Below are 21,869 nucleotides of genomic sequence, written 5' to 3' on the forward strand. Positions count from 1 at the left end.
ATCATAATTACCTCAGACCCACTGTATAAACTCAAATCCTCAAAGAGACAATAAGTACACGCAATGCTTTCAGAGTTGTTGGGTTAGATTTCTGGGTTTTAAAACTACATTTTTTAATTATGCTCAGTTGGGAACAAAGGCTCCTTGTCTTCTTGCCGTAATTTATCGTAATATTTTTCAGTTTTGTTATTTTATTTTATATTGCAGATTAAGTTGCACTTTATGCAAGTTATGTTGATGTAGTACAATCGATACAGTCTGATGTCAGTTTCTTTACTCACACAGCATTTGACAATTGACAATTTAGGAAATATATATAATTGCTTTATTGCCAAGAGTTAGATGAGAACATCAATACCACACTCATCTGTGTACAAGAAATATGAAGCTGGAGCTAGGAGAGAGGTAGCTTAGCTTAGCAAAAAGACTAGAAACCGCTAGCTTGACTTTGTTCAAAGAGCACCTTATATTGGAGAAGAAGAAAGATCAGGGCCTTTATTGTAATTTGCTCCTCTGCATTTGACCCATCATATACACTAAAATGTATCATCACTCGGACACTCAGACAGCAAGGCACTTTATAGTAAATAGGGAGTGATTTAGGGCACCAGCCTAGGTGTCCTAAAATATCAACTAACTATTTTCTTTAAAGGAGATACTCTACAGATTCCAGTTTACTCTTCAAAGAGAGTACTATTAAGCCTGTGAAAACTCTTTTCTCGCTTTCCAAAGCATGAAAAATATCCCTGAGCACTCAATGTTCTTTTGAGTTGAGCTTAGAGACTTTTAGCAAGCTGTGGGTTGGAGTTTCATAGACATAAACATGTACCAGGTAAGAATGTTCTAACAAAAGATGACCATTATTGACTTTTCAGTTTCATTTTGGGAAATGTAAGACTTTGGGGCTTGACCCATATTTGACACCAAAAGTCAGGATATCATAAGTTACTTCAATTTAAAAAATTAAATACTGAATTGCTGGTGTGCCCTTTTAAATATTCCAGTGACACAATATATTCACATATTCCTTCCAACATATCCATTCTTCTACTAGACACGCTTCCCATTGTTTTGGTGACTGGATTCTTGACACCCCACCTTTACATAGATTAACTATCAACTTTGCTCTTTTCCAAGTGACTGGTCTGAACATATGACCACCAAGTCACTCCACAACGAAAGAACAAACAAATGAATCAAGTGAAGCCTGCTGTTTCTACTGATACGCCTTGATTATTTTGTGCAATATTCACACTGCCAGGATTATAGTAACTATTGCCATCAAGTGCACTCGTGCTGAGCACTGTCGGAGCTTCGGATAGAGGCGTTTTTCATTTAACAACAAACATTTTTCACTCCACTATTTTGAATTTCATTCCTCATCCTCGCTCGCATGTGTCACCTGTCATTGTCAGTTTGCTTGAGTAGGCTTTAATATTTGGGAGATATGAGAGTTAAAGCAGGCAGCAGGGGCAACAGGGTTGTTTGCATAGCTTTGGTAGAGTGTAGAAAGGGAAAACCCCAAAGCAAAAACTTGTCTCTAATATTTTATGAGCGGGGACACTCTGAGCTTATAAATGAATTAAGCAGCTTTGAAACAGGTCCAAACAGAAATTCCTTTTAAAAAAAAAAAGTTTTTTAAAAACTATCCAAGTCCATAGTCCAGTTTGTTTTTTATGAGTTTTCCGTCCTTTCTCAGGGACAGTTGGACATTTTATGGTTGTTTATTGGCACATTGACTGCGGATCGAACCTAAGGCCTCTCCTTTATGGGATAGTGTCTTTAACTAATGTCCCACCTTGCCAACCTGTAAAAAGTAAAGAGGCAAGTACTTTTTCCCCTGTACTCTTTGAACCAGCTGCAGCATCCAGAGTCCAAATCAGTCTCGAGCACCTATGAAAAGATCCCTAAAGCCCTGTCAGAACCGGTACTGCCAGTTAGCAGAAGGGGGGAAAGAAGTAACTTATATGAAAGGATGCCGGGGGGCTTTAATCTGATTCTGCTGCCTGTGGCTGCGCCAGAGAAGGGGATTGTTTGATGCAGACATGGGTGACTGGGGAGATATAAATGACACTGACAGTGAATCACACAGTTGACACACTGCACCACACCTTCGTCACACTCTTGCTCTGGGACGTTACTGTTAGCAAGGGTTTGTTTTCTATATGTATAGTTTATTGTCTAGTGAAACTGTCACCCTAATTTAAAGTTAGTTAATGTTGAAAGTCGTTGAGTTTTAAATCTCAAAACATCTATCTGTTTTCTCTGTGATATAGCAAGCATCAAACCAAATATTACTTGTCAATTTTACATTAACTGTTTCTAGGAATTATGTCTAGGTCAGAATGCAGACAAAAAAGTCTCAGTAGCCTACACACAATGACTAGTTTCAGTCTGGGGGACAGTAAATCTACCAATGTATGACAACCATATTATAACTCACTGCGACACACACATTGAGCAAAGCCATTTGTAGCATATAAAGTCCCAGCCATTGAATTGAATATAGGCCACAAGGGTTAAAGCTTCACCTGTGAAAAATAGCTGTGACTATTAAACTTGCATGGGATAGACTTTCCTATTATTCCTTTATGAGCCACATGATGCAGCCAACATCAAACAGACGTTCATGGCCACGGTAGTAAAAAGGAATGCAGTTTGCTTGTATGGTCAAAAGTATTGAGTATTTTCATGTCATTTTCAATGTTCCAGCACCATGCCTTAAACATTTTTAACACGCTTCCCCCAGGTGGCCAAAAAATCAAATAATCCTGCTTTATTTGCCCAGACAAGGTTGCAAACTCCAAACAACATGTTAACCTCAAAAGGTTGTTTTGTTATTGGCTAAATACCTTCATTAAGATTCCTCATGTATTTATTTAAAGGGGTGAAGCAAATATCAAATAAAACAATACATTTAGCAACTTTTTTTGTATTGCAAGTGTTAAATATTTATTTTACTATTGGGATCAAAAACATTGACATGAACTTCTGATCAACTCATATCAATTTTAGGCTTGAATGAACAACTTCTGGTTAGTCCCCCCCACGTCTGCTTTAAGCCCCAATCATTCCAAGCTCAGATACGGATACAGGCAATTGAATTGGTTGAACTCATTATAGTGCTATATATATATATACTATATAGTGTTCTCCCACTGAGAGAAGCTTGTGGCTCCAGGTGTGGCAAAAGCAACAATTATCCAGCTCTTCCACATAGCCACAGCTGCTAAACATCAGTTAACAGTTCGGCACAATGCTGCTCCCATGCATATTGAATCTCTCTGCTTTGAGCATCCTGCCTAAAATCTTTGTCAACATGTATTTGTCACAAATATGACTTAAAAGCATGTGGCCTCAACAAAACTACACTGTCATTATTTGAGTGCTTGTTGTTGCACCGCCATGCATTTCTGTTTCTCATTTCCTTGCAGCACTGTTGAAAGAAAGATTATTTTTGAAACATAGCTCCGCAAAACTGTCACGTCTCTCACAAACCCTCCCCCGCAACAGCGCCTGTCTCTTTCGTCCTCCTGTTTGTCAGTTTTCATAGTAAGATAATATAATGAGGGGCAGGGAGAGATAATGTCTATAAAAACAATAATTTAACTGCACTGTTTATCAGCTCACTGCATATGGAGCCATGGAATGCATGAGGGACAGCGTAATATATCTCACCATCTGCATTTGACACATCTGCTGCAAATTATATGGGATGTCGGGGGAAAGGGGTGAATATAATACAGGACAGAGTATCCTTTCTGTCCGTATTAGGCTACTTTTTCAAAGCAGTAATTTGCTAACAGTAAAGATTGGGCCCATGACTCATTTGTGGTTGGCTAAAATTGTCATTATTGTTACTGTGTAATTGACCCATATGGATGGACAATGATTGAGGAGTGTGGAAGGATAGGATTCACTGATCTTAGCCTTGGCCGGTTTTTCTGCTCATTGGTTAAGGGAGATCTCTTAGGATGGGACCTATGGATGTTGACCCTCCTACATTGGAGGAACTTTGCAAAAAAACAAGACAACTTGGTGTGTTGTCAGTCCTAAAAGTTTAGTTTATTATTTAGTTCATTACCTCCCTCTTCTGTATTCCATGCTCTGTTTCCTCCTCGTTCACACTTAATTTCCTCCAATTGCCTTTTTACTTTCCCTCAACCCCTTCTTCCTTCTTGCTGTAAGCAGAGTTGTCAGAGGCATTTGAAGTCTGTGCTTTTTACAGGGCTTCCTCTTCTCCTCATTTTTCTCTGCTTCCTTCCTCACCAGTAGATTGGACTTCAGTAAGAGCTTATTTCATCAGTGGCAATAGTTACTCTGCATCACAAGATTAAACTGTAGTCTCGCCCGTTCTGGAAAGTCTTTCCCCAACTAAGCCCTTCCAAATTCTCCCTTGGGCGGTGCACAGTCTAGTAAAAATGTATCTCAACTTGCGGCCGGATGCAGTTTTACTGACTTATATTAGTCATTTTATGTCTCTTATGTATCTCTAATGATGTGTTGAGGCAGGTGTAGCTGCAGGCACTCTGGAGCATGTCCTCTTGACACCCCTAATGCAATCATCCTCCCATAGTACATAGAGATAATAACATCTCAAAGTAATGACCTCAACAGCTGTTATAACAGACACATTATTTCCATTTGTAGACATTTGTGGCGTTTTGAGAGGAGCAGACGTTTGTTCCATGAATGAATTTAATTTCATAAACCATCTGGAAAGGGCTTAAAATGTGAGATTTCACCCATAAATCCATTGATTTGGTCCCCATTTTACTCAAATTCAGATCCTAGTAGTTGCATATATAACTAGAACCCCACCTGATGTGTACTTCCAGGCGACCTCGCTTTTTATGTCAGCGAGAGTAACTTGATATGAAATGGTCTCTAAGGTCTTAGGGCCACCTCACTCTTGGCTAAATTCACTTAACTTCCTTTTTACAACTACTTGACAAGTCAGTGTTTCTGTGTTGTATAACATCTTTCACTGAAACATATAACATAAGTGAAAGGTACCTCCCCAACCCTTAAAAACACATAGTTAGCAACATTTTCCTTAATATGTAATAGTAGAATTTCCTTTAAAGCAACTCTTCAACTTTCCTGGCCTGTAAGAGATCCAGTAATGAGGAAATTTGAATGAAGTGTCTCATGAGGGCATATTATACCGCCACTAACAGTGTGTCAAATATATGAAACAAAATGATGAGGAAACATTCAATTACTGAGCAAACTGGAAGTCTTATCTTTCAATTATTTTCTCTCTCAAGCTGGTAAACCTTCTCACATTCACCAACTGGTTTGTGACATCCGCACACTTGCGATTTGGAGTAGACATTTATGGTTTTTGTTATAATTAGTACTGCACTCTCCTGGGTGGCTGTAGACTCTTGCTCAGAGAAGTATATGATACCTAAATGGTAAATGGAGTGTACTTATATAGTGCCTTTCTAGTCTTTGACTAATCAAAGCGCTTACCACTTTCTGTCACAGTCACCCACGTACACTGATGACAGAGGCTGCCAGGCAAGGTGCCAACTGCTCATCAGAAACTAACTAATCCCATTTACATTGGGGTTGAGTATCTTGCCCAAGTACACTACGATATGCAAAGGGCCGAGCCGGGGATTGGATCGCCAACCTTCTGATTAGTGGATTAGTGATCAGTTGTCTTTCTGCAGAAGAACTGCTTTCTTATTGAAGCCAAAAATATACTTTTATGTCAATGTAGCTGCAAATTTCCTTGTAATGTGGATTTCATCGGATGATGGTGTCCATGCCTCCAAGTAAACCCACTGCACAGAGACATAAAGACATCCAGTTTGCTTGTTCAACTAAATATGACAAAGGAACTCTTCTACTTGTTCAAATGGTAGGTGTAGAACATCTCCCAAAGCAACGACCCACAATGTAGTACAGAATTTTGTCTACATCCAGAACTCCACATATCAGTCTGCTGTTGTCAGCATCAGTGTCCAGGATGTACCTAGGCAAACCAAAGGATCATAGGTTTATCTCTGCACTCAAACTGATGTGTTAGGACCTAAAACCCTGCCCTGCTGTCAGTACAAAGTGACTTAACCTGATACCAGTGACAAAAGTCCAACAATGAAGTAAAGAACGTGGACTGGGAGCGGTATCCTTCTCTCTGCTTCTTACTAGGAATGCACCAATCCCACTTTTTAGCTGCTGTTCTTTAGCAAGCTGTGTCAGTTGGTTGGTTGGTTGGTTGGTGCACACAGTTGGCGGCCACAGTTTTCACCCTAGGAGGCTGAAATTTGGCATGGACATCAAGTGTGTAAATGCAATGGACACATTCGCAAAGGTGACCGCAGCTATTGCAAATTCACACTAGTACTCTCTTTTTCACAAATTTAAGATATGTAATTTAAGTAATGTAATAACCAGAGATTGCTATGTGGAGTCTGCAACCCACCATGACTGAGTCAATATAACGATACCTGATCCCCTTATTATGGTCAGTATCGGCCCCAATGCCAATCCATCAATTTGAATTAGTGCACCATTACTTCTTACCAGAATTTAAATAAAATCTCGTCTGTGGTGGAAACTTCCAGCACTGCTTCCCCTCCTCCTAGTGTGTTTGTTAAAATGTCTACAGTATAAGCAAAGTTGTTGACTACCCAGAGCTCCCTTTGTAGCAGCGCAGTTTAACAGCATGTGAAACCAGCTAAGAAATCTAATAAAAGTGGATTACAACTGAAGCCCGTTTTGGGGCTGACATGAGTGAACGTGGTGGGAGTGTCTGCAGTGTGTGTGTCTGTGGGTGGTTGGATTAATAGACGAGGATTTAGATTGGATGTAATGATGCGAAGCAGAAAGCAATGGAGGAACTCATACCCACCACCCCCCGCTGTCTCAACTGTTAATATTTGGAAAAGGGAGAGAGATGATGGGGTACGGGTGTAAAATAACACGCACTAAGTTTATACACATGCTCTCCATGTCTATATATTTGCGCACACACGCACTCAGTGTCACAAACCAGCCTAGGTAGCAGGAACAGAATTACTGATGGTGGTATATTGTCTCATTTTCTCACATTTTCTCCAAATAAATGATCATTAATCGCTTACCTCATCTCTTGCCATTATAGCTCAGCCTCACATTACCCTCTGACCATGGAGCCTTGATCTTGTGACTCAGAAAATTAAACTTCCTGTCAGTTTAGAGGATCAGAGCTGTGCTTTTGTAACACAAACAAAACCCTCTTCCTCCCACACACACACCACACAGTCTGCAGGGGTCCCCGGTAACTGTCATGTCACAGAGCCTCTGTTGCTGATATTAGCCGACATCTGACCTTTAATGAACACGAGAGCCCCACTGTTGCGGGAGGTAAGCGAGGCTGTCTGACAGCGGTGTGGTCTAATGAGAGGGGCCCTCTCAGCAGAGCCAGTGTCAGTCCTCCACAATAACCATACAAAACCTCATTAGCATCATGCTAATAAGCCGCTCAGCAGAGGATGTCACAGAGAAGCCAAAGTGGAGTAGAAAGAGGGATGGCATGTTTACAGTTACAGCAAAGAATTCTTTAGCCACTTAGGAATGTGTGCTTTCATTTTTTTTCTTCACTATTGTGGGCCCATCTTGAATCCATTTGAGTGTCTTGTTTGCAGCCACAAGAAAAATTCATTCCATTCACACCTTGTATTACAATGTGTCTCCAGTGTACCCATCTAAAATTGATATATGTTTATTCACCATAGCTACAGATGGCTTAGGGCTCTGTTTTGAACCTCAGTACCCTTTTGGTACTGACTGAAGAGTGTCCATAGCACAGACTATTGAAAAATGTCAAGTACTAAAAGCTGGAATCGAGCGCTTGCTCAGACTCCTCATTTGCAATGACTTCTTTATTGGAAGGTTATATTCGGTCCTGTAATTATGCCGTTAATTGAGACACAGCATATTTTTTCTTGATTTTATGATGTGACTATATCCAGAGTGGTTTGGATCTTTAGTGCATCATGGGCCCCACTTGTACTTACATTTTATGAAATTTTGATTTAAAAAAAAAAAAAAACATTTTTTGCCTCACTTCGCTTTCTTTTCCCAAAGGCATCACCGTCTTATCTCCTCTTCTTTGCTCTTCCTAACCATCTTTACCTATCTCCTCCCTCTGTATCTCTATTCATGTCTCCTCCATCTCTTTATCCCTATTTTCCCAATTGCTCTGAATCCCTCATCAACACTGTACTGCTTTGTTCTTTAACATTGGAGGGCCTTCACATCTCCTAGCAGCTCCTCTCAGTCCTTTGTGAATGTCTTCAGCTCGGGGGGGAGTTTGGCTGCACATTGCATGCAGTCTGTATGGAGAGCAAGCCCTTGTTAATTGCATTGTGGTATTCTCCAGGGGACGTGGCTGTGCTGAACAAGCAGTGCAGCAAATGATTCACTTTCTTTTTATGTTTTCTTTTTTTAACTGGGGACTGTATTGCTTTCATATACCAGATAAACAACTGGTCTTTTATTTTTTCATTCATTATTAATCACTATTTATTGACTACATCTTGAGAGCTCCCTTTGTGCTATTAGCTAGAGAACATCCATTTGAGATTTGATTCAGATACGTACATGACCAGTCAGCAAATATTTCGATGATGACGCCTCTACAAGCTCCTGGACAACTCTTAGAACTAGATCTTTTTCTTTCCTTGCTTTCATTCAGAAACTTTCTGATTTTGGTGCTTTTGATTCCCAGAAGCCACCATGTCTTTTTAATTGGAAAATTGAAAGCAGAGACCGATGGCAGACCATAGAGTTACAGTCATACAATCAGGTGTGGGAATGGTTCGTGTCTGTCTTAAAGGAAAATTAGCTATTTTTCAACCTGGTCTTATTCTGCGGTAGGGCTGCAACTTACTTTAATTCTCATTATCAATGAATTTTTCAATCATTTTCCTGATTAATTGATCAGTTGTTCGGTCTATAAATTGTCAGAAAATAGTGAAAAATGTTAATCCCTGTTTCCCAAAGCCCAAGGTGACATCCTAATATGTCATGTTTCATCCACAACCCAAAGATATTCCGTTTACTTTCATAGAGGACTACAGAGACTAGAAAATATTCACATTTAAGAAGCTGAAATGAGAGAATTTGGACAATTTTTCTCAAAAAATGGCTCTCACCAGGTACAGCTCTAGACTCCAGCAAAACATCATATTGGGGTAAGCAGCACAAGCCTCCTAAAGCTTTCCCAATAAACTCTGATTATACATACATCAGTTCAAATGCTGGCTTAACAATTGTAGCTAACTACATAGGAATCTGTTTCTGTCTAGTTTTTTGGTTAGCCAGCTAGCAAACGATCAGCTCATTAGTTTATTCATAAAAGACGTACCCAGTTTTCTGGTTTGTTGTCCGTTTTAGGGGTCAACCACAAACAGTGTTTACTATTGGTTGAGGCTGCAACTTCGCCAGACAAAGTTCCCCAATGTTGAACTCCATGCAAAGCTGAGATGCGAACTTGCTTCTCCACCAGAACATTTGTTTAGCTCAATAGAATGGAGGTGAACAGGAACAACATTTTGCAGATGTCGATTTGGGATTAAAGGTTTACTTTCTAAATCATCCTTTGTTATCTCTGTAGGGGCCACAAACGCAAGCTTGATGAAGCCAAGGAGGAGGAGGAGGACGAGAAGAAAGAGGAGGCGGAAGAATCTGCTGACGAGTCTTCTAAAGACTCCAACGAGGAAGAAGGCGGCAGCAGCTCAGAGGCGGATGAGATGGCCGCAGCCCTCGAGGCAGAGCTCAATGACTTTATGTGACGTGGAAGATGAAGGGACTTAGTCACAGGAAAAGGACACAAAAAAAGATCTGCCCTGGTCGCCCCTACAAGTGGTACCTAAAAATCCTATTTTTTTGCTTCGGAATCAGTGTGTACTTAGGATGTATGAGCCATGAGTGTGTGCTGTAATGAAAATGAATGTCCTGTACAGAAATGACTTGCTGTGTAAATAAAGGCTTAGATTTTTTTGTAGCATTGATATATGGCCTTTTTGGCATAAAACTCTTTGATGTTAACATTTTATTGTAAGATATCAGACCATAGGAGACATGAAATTTGATACTTTTTTTGTTTTACTTTTTTCTATTTCAATTTTTATATTGATGAGAAAAAGATAAATGAAATTATAAACCATACATTTTGCTGGTCGTACATGCCAAAGAGTTTGGAATAGGTTTGCCAAGGCCTGCAGCTAAATATTTTACTCTGGACTTCCAGTTTTACTTTTCTTTTGGCCTCAACAGTTTTTTAGGGTCATAAATGCAACCAGCGGATCTAGACGTTTGAATGTGTTTACTTGAGTCATTTCTTCCTCCTCATGATGTTTGTACTTTTGATAACATAATAGTAAAGTAAGCCTCTCAGTCTTTGTGATAACCAGCCTCTTGGTGCACTATCACCGTGAACTGAATCCCACTGAACTCCCAGTTTATGTTGGTTTCCATGTGAATTATTCAAGTGTTCGCTCACCTTTCCCATTTCAACCCACCTCTACAATTGATATTGTTCAGTTCAGGACAGACACTCACACTCGGCCTCTGCTTGTTTACACTGGAGTTTATACCTTGTGAAGTCCTGTTGCCTCAAAGGGTAGGTTCACTCAGAGTACCAAAAAAAAAAAAATCCTTTAGTGTTATGTAACTATGCAGATATATGCCCGGGTTTTGAGGTATAAATCTCTACCTCTACCCTAGTACAAGGCCCCAGGGCATTCATATGGTAAAAAAAAAAAATTAAATATATATATATATCGATATGGAAATCTGTGGAACCGAAACTAAACTAAGCAAACGTTTTGGGGATTTATTTTTGAGAAATTTTTTCAATCATTTTTTTTTCCCAGCCTTGATTCTTCCTGAGAAATACATTTAAATAATACTAAAGTGGTGTCCCAATTACTTTGTGCTGACAAACATAATCGCTACCCAGATAATGTTCATGTGTTTTTGAGTAAATCAAGCACTCCATTTATCTTTTACACATCCGGAGTCCAGTCCGTGGTTAGGGTTTAGGCAACAATAACACTTAAGACAGTGGTTTCAGTTCAATGTTAATGAATGGACTGTGTCTCGTGTTTCAAGCCATTTTGCAGGCTTTTTTTTTGGGGGGGGGGGATTGTTGGGGCTTAAAATGCTTGATTTCAAGGCAGTGTAAACAGAAAAGCAGCATTCATATATTTATGGTAGCCGGATGATGTTGCATCAATGCAAACGCCAGATTCAGCATTTTTGTCAGGGCCTTCTGTGTAAGGATTTCCAGGCAAATATTTTTTCTATGACCTGACCTCCAGTGGTCTCCGTATGAATCTGTTAGTGGTGCTCACAGCATTAAAAAGCTCTATTTAAAAGTGTCAATAGTGAAAACCTTTGACAGTGAGTTAACAAGGGTAGTGCAGAGTAACAAGGACATTGGTTCTGGAGACTTTGGATTGCTTTTAAAAATCTTTTTAATAATGGGAACACCAGGAAGAAGCTTCCCTTCTGTTGTATTGGGACAGAAATATCTCCATGTTAGATACCAGAGATAAAATATGTTTTGGTCATTTGAGAGAACAGACCCTTTAAACCTGCATGAGGCAAGATGCTTATACGCTATAAAAATTAAATATCTTTACTTTCTTTAGAGGATTCACAAGCATCTCATCCATTTAATGTTCATTGGTTGAAACCAGCCTGGGTGACATATATAACCTTGCTGCGTGCACTTTACTAACATCACACATTACAGGATTTCTGTGCATTCAATATCCAACACTTCCATCTCACTGTCTTTTGGAACCACCATCAAGCAAAGTTGCCTAGTGCTTGTACCAAGGTTGCTTACATTCAGTGCTAATGTTTGCCGTCTGTCACCCACAAGAGTTCTGCAAGTGCAAGATCTTCCTTCTCCTGTATTTAGGCTATAGAAAAAAATGACTGTCCTAAGGCAGGAGAGCAGGTGCCTGTTTGAATCTCTGCCCATTAAATGATTTACCTTCACAACTACAGTAAACACAATATCAACATGTTACAGTGACAGTCATCCTGTTTGGGTTTGTTTGTCTGTGGTGGTTTTATCATGAGTTTCAATCAAACAACTGACATGTAAAGTATTTGTAAAGTCTATTTCCTACTTGACCCTGAGACAAAAGATACTTTCATGAAATACATTTTTTTCCAAGTAACACAACTGGATCTGGCGTTCTTTCTTTGAGGATGACATGCATGAAATACTCGCTATTTTCAGTATTCCCTAATTACTAAATCGTACTCCAGATAAAGCCCATTAGCCCTTTGCCGCCTCTTCTTTGCTAGGTTTTAAACATTAGACTCATGATGTGAATGGCGCTATGAGACTCCCACCAGGACACGCTACTCAGTTAATGGGCTCTGTGTCATGAAAACCATACCAGAACCATTAGGCCTCGTTCCATCTTACCACTCGGGTTGATACATGTGTTGCAAATGTGCTGCAACCTGCAGGAAGCGCTTATTTTTTCTCCTTGTTATTACACCAAGACAAGCAGCCTCATTATTGGAGTATACAGACAGCACGAGTCATCAGTTTGCAATTTTGGATGCAGGAGGGGAAAAGAAGGAAGACTGAAAGCGTAAAAGCTTGACATTTCATTCTCAACTGTCTCTTCATTAGAAACAAATAGATTGGGTGTAACCTAAATCAAATACAACCAAAACACATCCATGATATTACTCTCATCTTGTCGTTCAGCCCAAGTAATGGTTCTTCATGTGTCATGTTGCGTACACAGGAAGGAGCGGGATAAATCACGGTCATAAAGTCTATTAAAAGCGTGACTCAAGCGGCTCTGTTATGGCGTTCCTTCCCGTACCGCCTGATGATCCGCTGCCTTAAAAGCCAAAGCAAACAGCAATAAATGGAGAGCTTTATCCTGTGATGGAGACAGGTTTTTCCTCCTCCAGTGTGAATTTGTATTACAGTCATAGCAGTCAGTAGTATTTTGATTCCACATTTGAATTTAAATAAATGTTAATTTTCCAGCTGTGTTAAGTTTATGGTCCACAAAGGTGATTCAACATAGGCTGGAGGTTCCTAAAATTGCTTATTATAAAGATATAATCTAAAAGAAAATGTGACCTTTGTTAACAACCCACAAACCTAAAATGATGTTATTTATCTGGCTTTGTGTGAGGCCAGGTGAACACATTTTTATAGTCAAACAAACATTTTATGGGCGTCATTGGAGGAAGCGCTAACTGCAGCGTGCTGGGAATAAATGCTATGACACCTGGGTAGTTTTCATGAGCAGTGGTAGCTACTCAGTGGCTGAACAGAAAACGAACAAAAGCACCACCTACAAACAACTTTCACAAACTTCCAACAGATAATCCAAAAAGGATGAGTGTTGCACGCTCTGTTTATAGAGTTGCACCGACGCAGCACCGAATAAAAAATGAGAAAAATGAAACTGAGTACAAAATAATCATAGGGAAGCAAACGGGGGTGTGGAATATGCAAATGAAGGAAAGTGAGCGACTACTCATGTCAAGGAGGAGAATGCAATTATGCTTTGATTTTTGGTTTTAATGTACAGACTCTAAAGGCTACAGCTTCCTCTCTTCTGTTACATATGAGCTACAAAGATTAACTGATCTGGTGTTACATGTTTCAACTTTTTAAAGAGGTACTGTTAACGCCCTCTAATTAGGGGAGGGCGGCCCACCTCCCCTAGCCTCCTTTTTGAGTGGGACTCATTTTCAAATGTATACAGACGCATCATTCACAGGAGTTTTTGCTAGTTTTTGCTAAACCTCTACTTAGTATTGTTCTATTCTGCTGCACTGGTACAGATTTGTGCTTTAGATGGCTGTAGACGTGCCACCAGACTGCAATCTTTACCTTGATCCCACGCACTGACAGTCCCACGCATGTGTTCCCATGCATCCTAGAAAACCTGTAAATCTAGAGAATAGTTTTCCAGTCATGGAAGAACCTGGAAATTGATTAAAATGCCCAAATATCATGGGAATAATCTATTTTATCCTGGAAGATTTCAATAGTATTTTAGTTGCTTACTCCTACATAAACCTGGGTTTAACCAAAGCGAAACCAAAGAGTTGGAGTTAAATGTGTCAATACTAGGCCTACCAGTAAATGATATGTATATATATATGACCATAAGCCAAGTGCTGTCCTGTATTCAAGAAAAAACTTCTGGAAAGGTGCTGGAAAATGATTTAAAAAGAGTGGGAACCCTGACATATCAGACAGTTAGCCGCTAGCTTAGCTACAACACAATTACCACAGAAACGTCTATAAACAGTCGTGAATGTGCTTCGAGTGACTGTAAAAGCTCCAGTGGGCTCTTTACAGCGCGGACAGCAGCTGCTCATTAGCTCTGAATATCAGACCCTGTTCCTGCTACACTGCTGTGGTCAGTCTATCAATCACTGGAGGCCACGCCCCCTAAAGTTACTGTCCTCTGCAGGTCTCTGATGCATTTTTTTCTTTTGCTGGCAGGGAGGGAGCTGGCAGAATTGAAGGGTGTAGTTACACTTTAAAGAATATACCCAATGTTAGGAATAAGGTAGCAAGACCACTCCAAACACATGGAGAAAGTATCCAATCCAATCCAACTTTATTTGTTAAGCACTTTAAAAACAACCAAAGTTGACCAAAGTGCTGTACAGGAGAATAAATAGGACATCATAAATGTAAAAAACAGCTTAATACCAACAGGCAGAAGAAAACTCAGTGTTACTTGAATCCAGGTAGCAGTCTCCTTCTTCCCTGGCTTTTCTGGTGCTTGTAGCTTCTCTTGGTGTGTTACTGCTGTTACAGGAGCGAGAGGAACAAAACAAGGGGTCACTAATAGAAAAACTGCCCCATAGAAGCTAGAGGTCAAAAAATTCACAGGTAACCTTTAACTCAATGTACAATGTACATACAAGCTTTTCAAGGAGCTTTAAACCAACCTGCATGGTCTCACAGTCCTAATTAATACACTAGAAGAGCAAAAGTGGTGCAACACAGCAAATAAGCTATGATAGTTTTTATTATTATGATGATTGCTATTACCAATGGTGTGAATTAGCATGAATTAGTTTACTAAAAATGTGAAAAAAACGGGGGTGTGGAATATGCAAATGAGCAAATGTGCTAATCCTGGACATTCAATTGTAATATGTTAATGAAGAAGTTTGTTATTTTAAATGTTGGTGTGACTATGCTTTCAAGTCTTTTCTTTTCAGTTTTTCTTTTGAAATTGCGTGCTGTATTTTGGATTAACCTGCTAATCTCTAGCTGTTTAGCAAGACCCGAAATGCAGATGAGGCTGCAGATCCTGCCCTCTCCCATCACTCTTTTCTCCAGACATCTTACGCTAAATAAGGTTGGCCAACATGAAAAATGCTTTCTTCACTGACAGCTACTCCCACTGGTACCTTCCCAAGGATACACCTTCATATCTCTGATCTTACTTCTGCTGAGCCTGATTTTCTTCTTTTGTCTTCGTCCCGAAGGTGGCGAGTCATGGATGTGATTGACATGGAGCCAATGAGAATCTTTGGTCTGACAGGCACTTGAGGTCAGATCTCTGTCCACCTGCAGTGTCCTTGTGAGAAGTTCTGCTGCAGCATTGATAGCTAAGAGATTGAGTCTGAAGAGAGGAACTAAAGGGTGGTGAATGTTGTTGTTCTCTAACACAAGGAACAGGAAGGACCCTTCAGACAAACAAAAACACAAAAAATATGTAAATTGGGATTTGCAAATGTGTTTACAGGTTGTAATTATCTATGTGTCTTTTTGTGTGACTGTGCAGTATAACAATAGCTAGTTAGTTAGTTGGTGTGTCATACATACACTGTAGTACCCAGCTCACATGGACTTACATACAACATTACAGTACATTCAAAACAAAGCGCTCTGTCTCCTGATCCAAGCTCGACAAAGGGAAAAAAAAGCTCCCTTTCTAAAAAACACAGCTCAAGTTTTCCATAATCATCCCTCCGGAAACAAAGTATAGTCTGTAAATCATCATATAATGAGCAATAAAACATGAAACGGTCTTCAATCTTACTTAAATCAGACAAACAAACAAACCCTGTTCTCTTCAGGGAGACCATTAAACTGTTCAGTCTGTTTCTATAGCTGATGGTAGTGTACCTGGATGTAACAGTGCACATACAGACCTTTAACCTCTGGTTAAATTCTTCTTCACAAAAGTCTCAACACTCGTTGCTTTTACAGTATGTTTGTACCAAATATCAATTAACCATCTTTCCTTATACATAAGGAACCCTTTGTGCAGAGCATAATGAAGTTATTGAAGAAACAATAGTATTCATGTGTATAGAGTATAAAATAGTGTAATATTAATCATAATCATCATTTTCATGATCACAATTATACTTCCACATAATATGCACATACATACACTGATGGATAATAAATCAAATCTGGGAAATAATTATATTCATTGTCCTGATCATCATTTTCATTTTGTCACTGTCATCATCCCCACTGCCAAGTTATTGACTGAGATGATAAGAAATCGGAAAGAAAGAGGGTGTGTATGGAGGACACAGAGAGAAATAAGTCCCCCACTTACCTTCACTGTGTGTGTCCATGTTCAAGCAGTGCTGCCAGATTTCATGGCGAATTTGGCTAGTTTCTGATTTTTATTAGGTGCCTTTTTCTTCTTGCACTTGTATTTGGCCATGGCACATGATGATGGGGGGGGGCTCTGAGCGGTACATTCTCAGCAAACAGGGGTTGACCCAGAGGGGTGTCATGCGGTGGCAGCTCCCACCCCCAAATAATGCCAACGGCCACCCCAGTCTGTTGTCAAATGCTGTCATATTTACACATTTTAAAATGTGTTGAAAATGGAAATTAATTGAATGATTTTAGACTAAATCATAGGCTAAAGTACAATTTGGAAAAATGTCTGAACATTTGAAAATAACTGATTTCTAATGCCACCTTTAGATATTTCTATTCAGTGCTTTAATGTGCCACGATAATGTAATTTTTCTAAAGTTAAAATATTTTATATCATTTGGGCTTTTACAAGCAAATATTGATATATGTGATTGCTTTCAAATCAGCATGTATTTCTGCCACACCTTTTAGTCTCTATGTCACCTCTATGGATCCGGCCCTGTGGACAAACCCAATAATGGCCATAATTGATTTGTATGTTACATTGTGAATAAGGTGTTTAATGTTGTCTAAATGCAGGTATATTTGTAACCAAGCTACATGTCATTACAACATAACAAGGATTTAGGAAAGTTTTTCCAAACAGCTGGTTCAAGGCTGTGATTTGGCTTTCTCCCAATAAGCTAACAATTAGGAGCCATGTACAGCATCTTAATACATTTTAGTTCAATTCAGTATTACAGCAAGGTTTCCATCCAAATATAGTGCAAATAGACTTTCCAGAAATTTGCAATAGCAAAAGAAAATGTTATTTAATGTTTTCTTCTACATCTACTGTTGTTATGCAAATATTAGGGGTTTGTCACGTTGAGATAAACAGCTGGTGGTGCTAATTCTCCAGCCAGGTGACATTAATTTCATTATGCAACCCGGTGTTGTAAAATAACAATTACATTACCTTGTATCTTTGTACTGTTGGGAAGGTTACAGTCTCCTCATTGCTTCACACAGATCTAATGTTTTTGTCTGATGCTATTTTTCATCTGTCCAGTGGAGCGGAAGCTTCAGTGGACATTTAAGTCACAAGTTTGTTTCCAATGCACTGTGTATTGATACACCAACTTTTCCACCTCAGGAAAGAAAACCACATACACAGGTAGTTTTTCCGTATTTAAAAGGTCTGTCTGTAGATGTGACCATTACTCAATCTATATTGGATCATGGAACCTTTAATGAGTTATATGGTGTATATCTGCGTCTTGAGTCATGCAAGTGCATCTCAAAGGTGAAACAAGGTGAGGAATAATCGCATGGCTCGCATCAAAGGTTGTCCAAACCTTTCACACCTTTCATTACCAGAGTGCAGACATGCAGCAGCTGTTAGAGTACAGTATGTAGGGCAGCGGGGGGAGGTGGAAGCAGCTGTAAATTGGTGAGGGCCTCCATTAATAAGGGAATGAAAAGGACTGATTACTCTGATTTTAGCAAGCAATTACAGGTCCCTGCATCCACAGTTATTGACTCAATCTGTAAGCGTGATTTATCACAGAAATAAATTAGATAAACTTTGTCATACACTTGGGATTCATTTATCTTATCTTAAATCACAGACAATAAATCCCATCTTTGCTGGTTACAGGAAGCACACTGCAGCCTGTGAACTTCAACAACTGTCTGCAGTGGCAATCTGACTGGATTTCTCCATTATTATTATTACTACATTGGTTTCCAGCCATGAAATCCTTCAAAATATTTGAAATGGTTTTACTGGAAAGTCCTTACACAAGGTCCATAAGCATGATAATCAATCATCCCCAGTGTAAGTTAGCAAGATAGATAACAGCATGAGCTCAAAGCTGCATAATGAAACATGATAAATCAAGTCAGACGTGTGATTTTGCTCAAGGGCATGTTCAGAATAACAGGTATGTTCCTTTTCAAAGTAAGTCAGGCGGAGACTGACAGACTGAAGCCCACTTTTAAAACAGGTTACTAATAAAGTTTTTTAATAAGTTCCATAAATAAACGAGGGACGCTATTTTAATCAGATGTGTAAATTTGAAATGTAGTGCTGATAACTGGGCCAGGTCGATGTTAAGCACGTCCTGCTGGAAACAGTGTCTATTGTTCTCTTTCAATGGTGAGCTTAAATTGAGCCTTTTTCATGTCTGACACTTTAAAGGAATAGTGTGACATTTTGGGAAATATCCTTTTTGCCAAGAGTAAGATGAGAAAACGGATACCACTCTACTGACTGTGCAGTAAATGTGAAGCTAGAGCTATAGATGATTTGAGGAAATTTCAATCCATCTTGAAGGCTTCTTGGATTCATTTACACATGATGGCAGATGAGAAGATCAATTGCACTCTCATATGTAAATGGTAAATATAAGGCTTCAGTCAGCCGCTGGCTTACATGTCCAAAGGTACAGTAACCTTACATTTAGCTTACAGACATCCATTTTCTCTCAGCAAGAAAGAAACTAAACATATTTCCCAAAATATCTAACAATTGATTTTTCATATTCACAGGTATGTTTTCATTAGTGTATGATCACCAAAATAAAGGAATGTGTGTTTTTGTTACCTTAGAATCAGCCCCTTTTTTTTCACCAAAGTGGAGTCCACCATGTTTCTAGCCCAGAACAGCCAAACCACTGGCTTTAGATAGGGCCGTTTGAGTCTTTTGCAAGTTTAATGGCCACCATAGTTTCTCCTACATACAGCCCGTTCTCATTCCGAGGTCGTCAAATAGAGGTTGTTTTTTTTTTAGACGTTTTTCCAGATAGTTACAATCTGAAACTTCACCGCTAGATGCCATTACATCCTGCACACTGGTCCTTGAATTGAGACCGAGACCATCAAAGGGCCAGTTTTACAACAGGGAATACAGTACTGAGATGATTTACAGCTTCATATTTAGTGTACGTCATGGGAGGGGTATTGATTTTTTTATCTTACAAGAAAGCGAATGAGCGTATTTCCCAAGATGTCAAACTATTGCTTTCATTCTTTAACTGCTTCGATAAATTAGGGTCATAAAAAGGGAAGACACTGCTAGATTGCAACAAATCATAATGACTGAACGCCTCTCCATACATGCAGATCATATGCGTCTCACCGGGTTGTCTAGCTTTTATCAGCCAATAGCTCTCTGGTGCTGAGTCATTAGTGACTGAGAATTAATCAAAATCCCACACCTCAGCTAATTTCCGTTCCTCCAGAAATACAGCACTCACTAATACCCAGGGTATTTTTGTCCATCCATGTTCTGTTGATTTTTCCAGCTTTTTTTCTGAAAACATCAAAGACTTTCATTGATTATATACTGTACTGGCAGATTTCTTCATGGCTCTGTGTGCCATTATGCACTGTTTATGTAACAGGGATTTTCAAATCACCACTGGAGCATTGCAAAGAAACAAAGCTCAACTGAGCTTCCTACTGAGCAAAAATATCGTAGAATGTCAATTTGTCCAGTATGTTTTCTCCCAAATATATGAAAGATGGTCATAATTAGGTGGATTGCTTACAATGCAAATCAACATTTTTCAAAGGATTTCCTGCAGCTAAATAGCGTGTCACTGCATATGCAGTATTTGAAAAACAGGTGAAACTGAGATTCATTTAATCCAACTGACAAAGCTCTTATTCATTTGTGTGACACTCTGCTTCAAGGTTTCTCAAAAGATGACATTTTCTGCAACAAATGGAGCCGAGCATGATTTTTAATAACTAAATAAACTGATTTGAAGGAGCAGGACGTAGGAGGCAAGACAAAAAACAATGCCAACAGCAAGTATATGCTTCTTATCAACTATTCAAAGACAGCCTTCTGTTGAAAGACACAACCAGACTTGAGAAAACATTCTTGCCACTCTCACAAGGCAAAAAGAAAAGCTGGTCCCCGGTTATTGTATTTCCACTGTAGCGTGATAGATTTCTTAATGGCGAGCTTGTTGTTTGTGGCACTGAAATGTGACAGCGTTCACCGATGTGGATAACTTGGTCGCTTGACAGCTTTATGATGAGCCAATTGCCTTCCGTTCCCCTCTGTCGGTGGGATACGAGGCTCTGCCCGGGATCACTGACTCACGGCTTCCTATGAGCTGCTTCCAGATGACCTTTAGATCCGGGATCTGGATCAGGGAGATCAGCAATATCGTGGGTTATACATATTCCAATCATTTCCATGCCTATTTTGCTTTCCTATTCCCATCACTCAAAGATAAAAACACACAGTTTATGATCCTGCTAACAAGCAGTTTGACAATAAAGGGAGTAGAGATTTTTTATTTTTGAATATTACCTCCATCAGTTCTGTGTTTTTATGCGCTTCTTGGTATCAGGAGAGTTCATGTTTACAGTTTATGAGTGAACTGCACACCTTGGATGATATAAACATCGCTATGATTTGATTACATGGCTGATGTTTAATGAGATAATCACATTGGAGGTAATATATATAGCTAATTATGATTTCACACAGCAGTTGGGAGGCCAACCTTGATAACAAGGCGAATTATATCATTGGCACCAAGAGTGTTAACAGGACAGGGAAGTTGTATTTTATCCATTATATTCTTACCAAAAGGATCAACAGGTACACAATAGAACAATTCTTCCCCATGATTCTCCAATAAAAAAAAACAACTTTTTGACTTAGTAAAAAATTACATATCTGTGCCACTTTGATTTACAGTCCTCATAAAGCCGGTGGCCCCGGGCTTCAGTGGGGGCCACGGTGCTCTCTCTCTCATGTCTCAGCCATAGATAGAAAAGCGTGCAGACCAGGGTTAATTAATCAGGAAGTGGCTTTACTGCTGCAGAAGCCGGACTTTGCCAGGTTATTACTCCGGCAGTTCAAGTCATACTTGGTGCTCAGCTCTGATTGCTTTAATGTCTGCAGGGGTTATTAGTTTGCTGTAAAAGAACACTTTATGACTCTTAAATGCAAAAGCAGCAAACCGTCTGGTTAACTGCAGGTTCATTATATAGTCCTCTATCAATTAACCTCATGAAAATAAGATGCTTTACTGGGCTTTTTTTATTCATGTGAGTTCCAGCCAGGGGAGGAAGAGGAATTTCTGCTGTTTCTGCACACAGGAATAACTTCATTTTCTATTTTACTTATTGTATTATTGTATCAAGGTCATTCTACATGACATCGACTCTGAAGAAGGAATTAAATAAGAGAGAGTCTATAGTGTTTAGGTAT

General features: G+C 39.4%; 1 protein-coding gene and 1 long non-coding RNA gene across 3 annotated transcripts in view; both read left to right on the forward strand.

The window, feature by feature from the left end:
* ctdp1 (CTD (carboxy-terminal domain, RNA polymerase II, polypeptide A) phosphatase, subunit 1) overlaps positions 1–12,199 on the forward strand; it is a 72,942-nt gene extending 60,743 nt beyond the window's left edge. For both annotated transcript variants that reach the window (XM_051389905.1, XM_051389906.1), the window contains exon 13: positions 9,614–12,199. In XM_051389905.1, coding sequence (XP_051245865.1) covers positions 9,614–9,791 — 178 coding nt within the window. In that variant the 3' untranslated portion in view covers positions 9,792–12,199. The remainder of the gene's footprint in view (positions 1–9,613) is intronic.
* A 2,398-nt stretch (positions 12,200–14,597) lies between these two features.
* Positions 14,598–16,462, forward strand: LOC127357626 (uncharacterized). Its single transcript, XR_007882289.1, has 2 exons — positions 14,598–15,380; positions 15,511–16,462. It is a non-coding gene; the product is annotated as an uncharacterized LOC127357626 (long non-coding RNA).
* Positions 16,463–21,869: the final 5,407 nt, after the last annotated feature.

The sequence above is a fragment of the Dicentrarchus labrax genome, unplaced genomic scaffold, assembly GCF_905237075.1.
Source record: "Dicentrarchus labrax unplaced genomic scaffold, dlabrax2021, whole genome shotgun sequence".
In the NCBI taxonomy this organism is placed as follows: Eukaryota; Metazoa; Chordata; class Actinopteri; family Moronidae; genus Dicentrarchus; species Dicentrarchus labrax.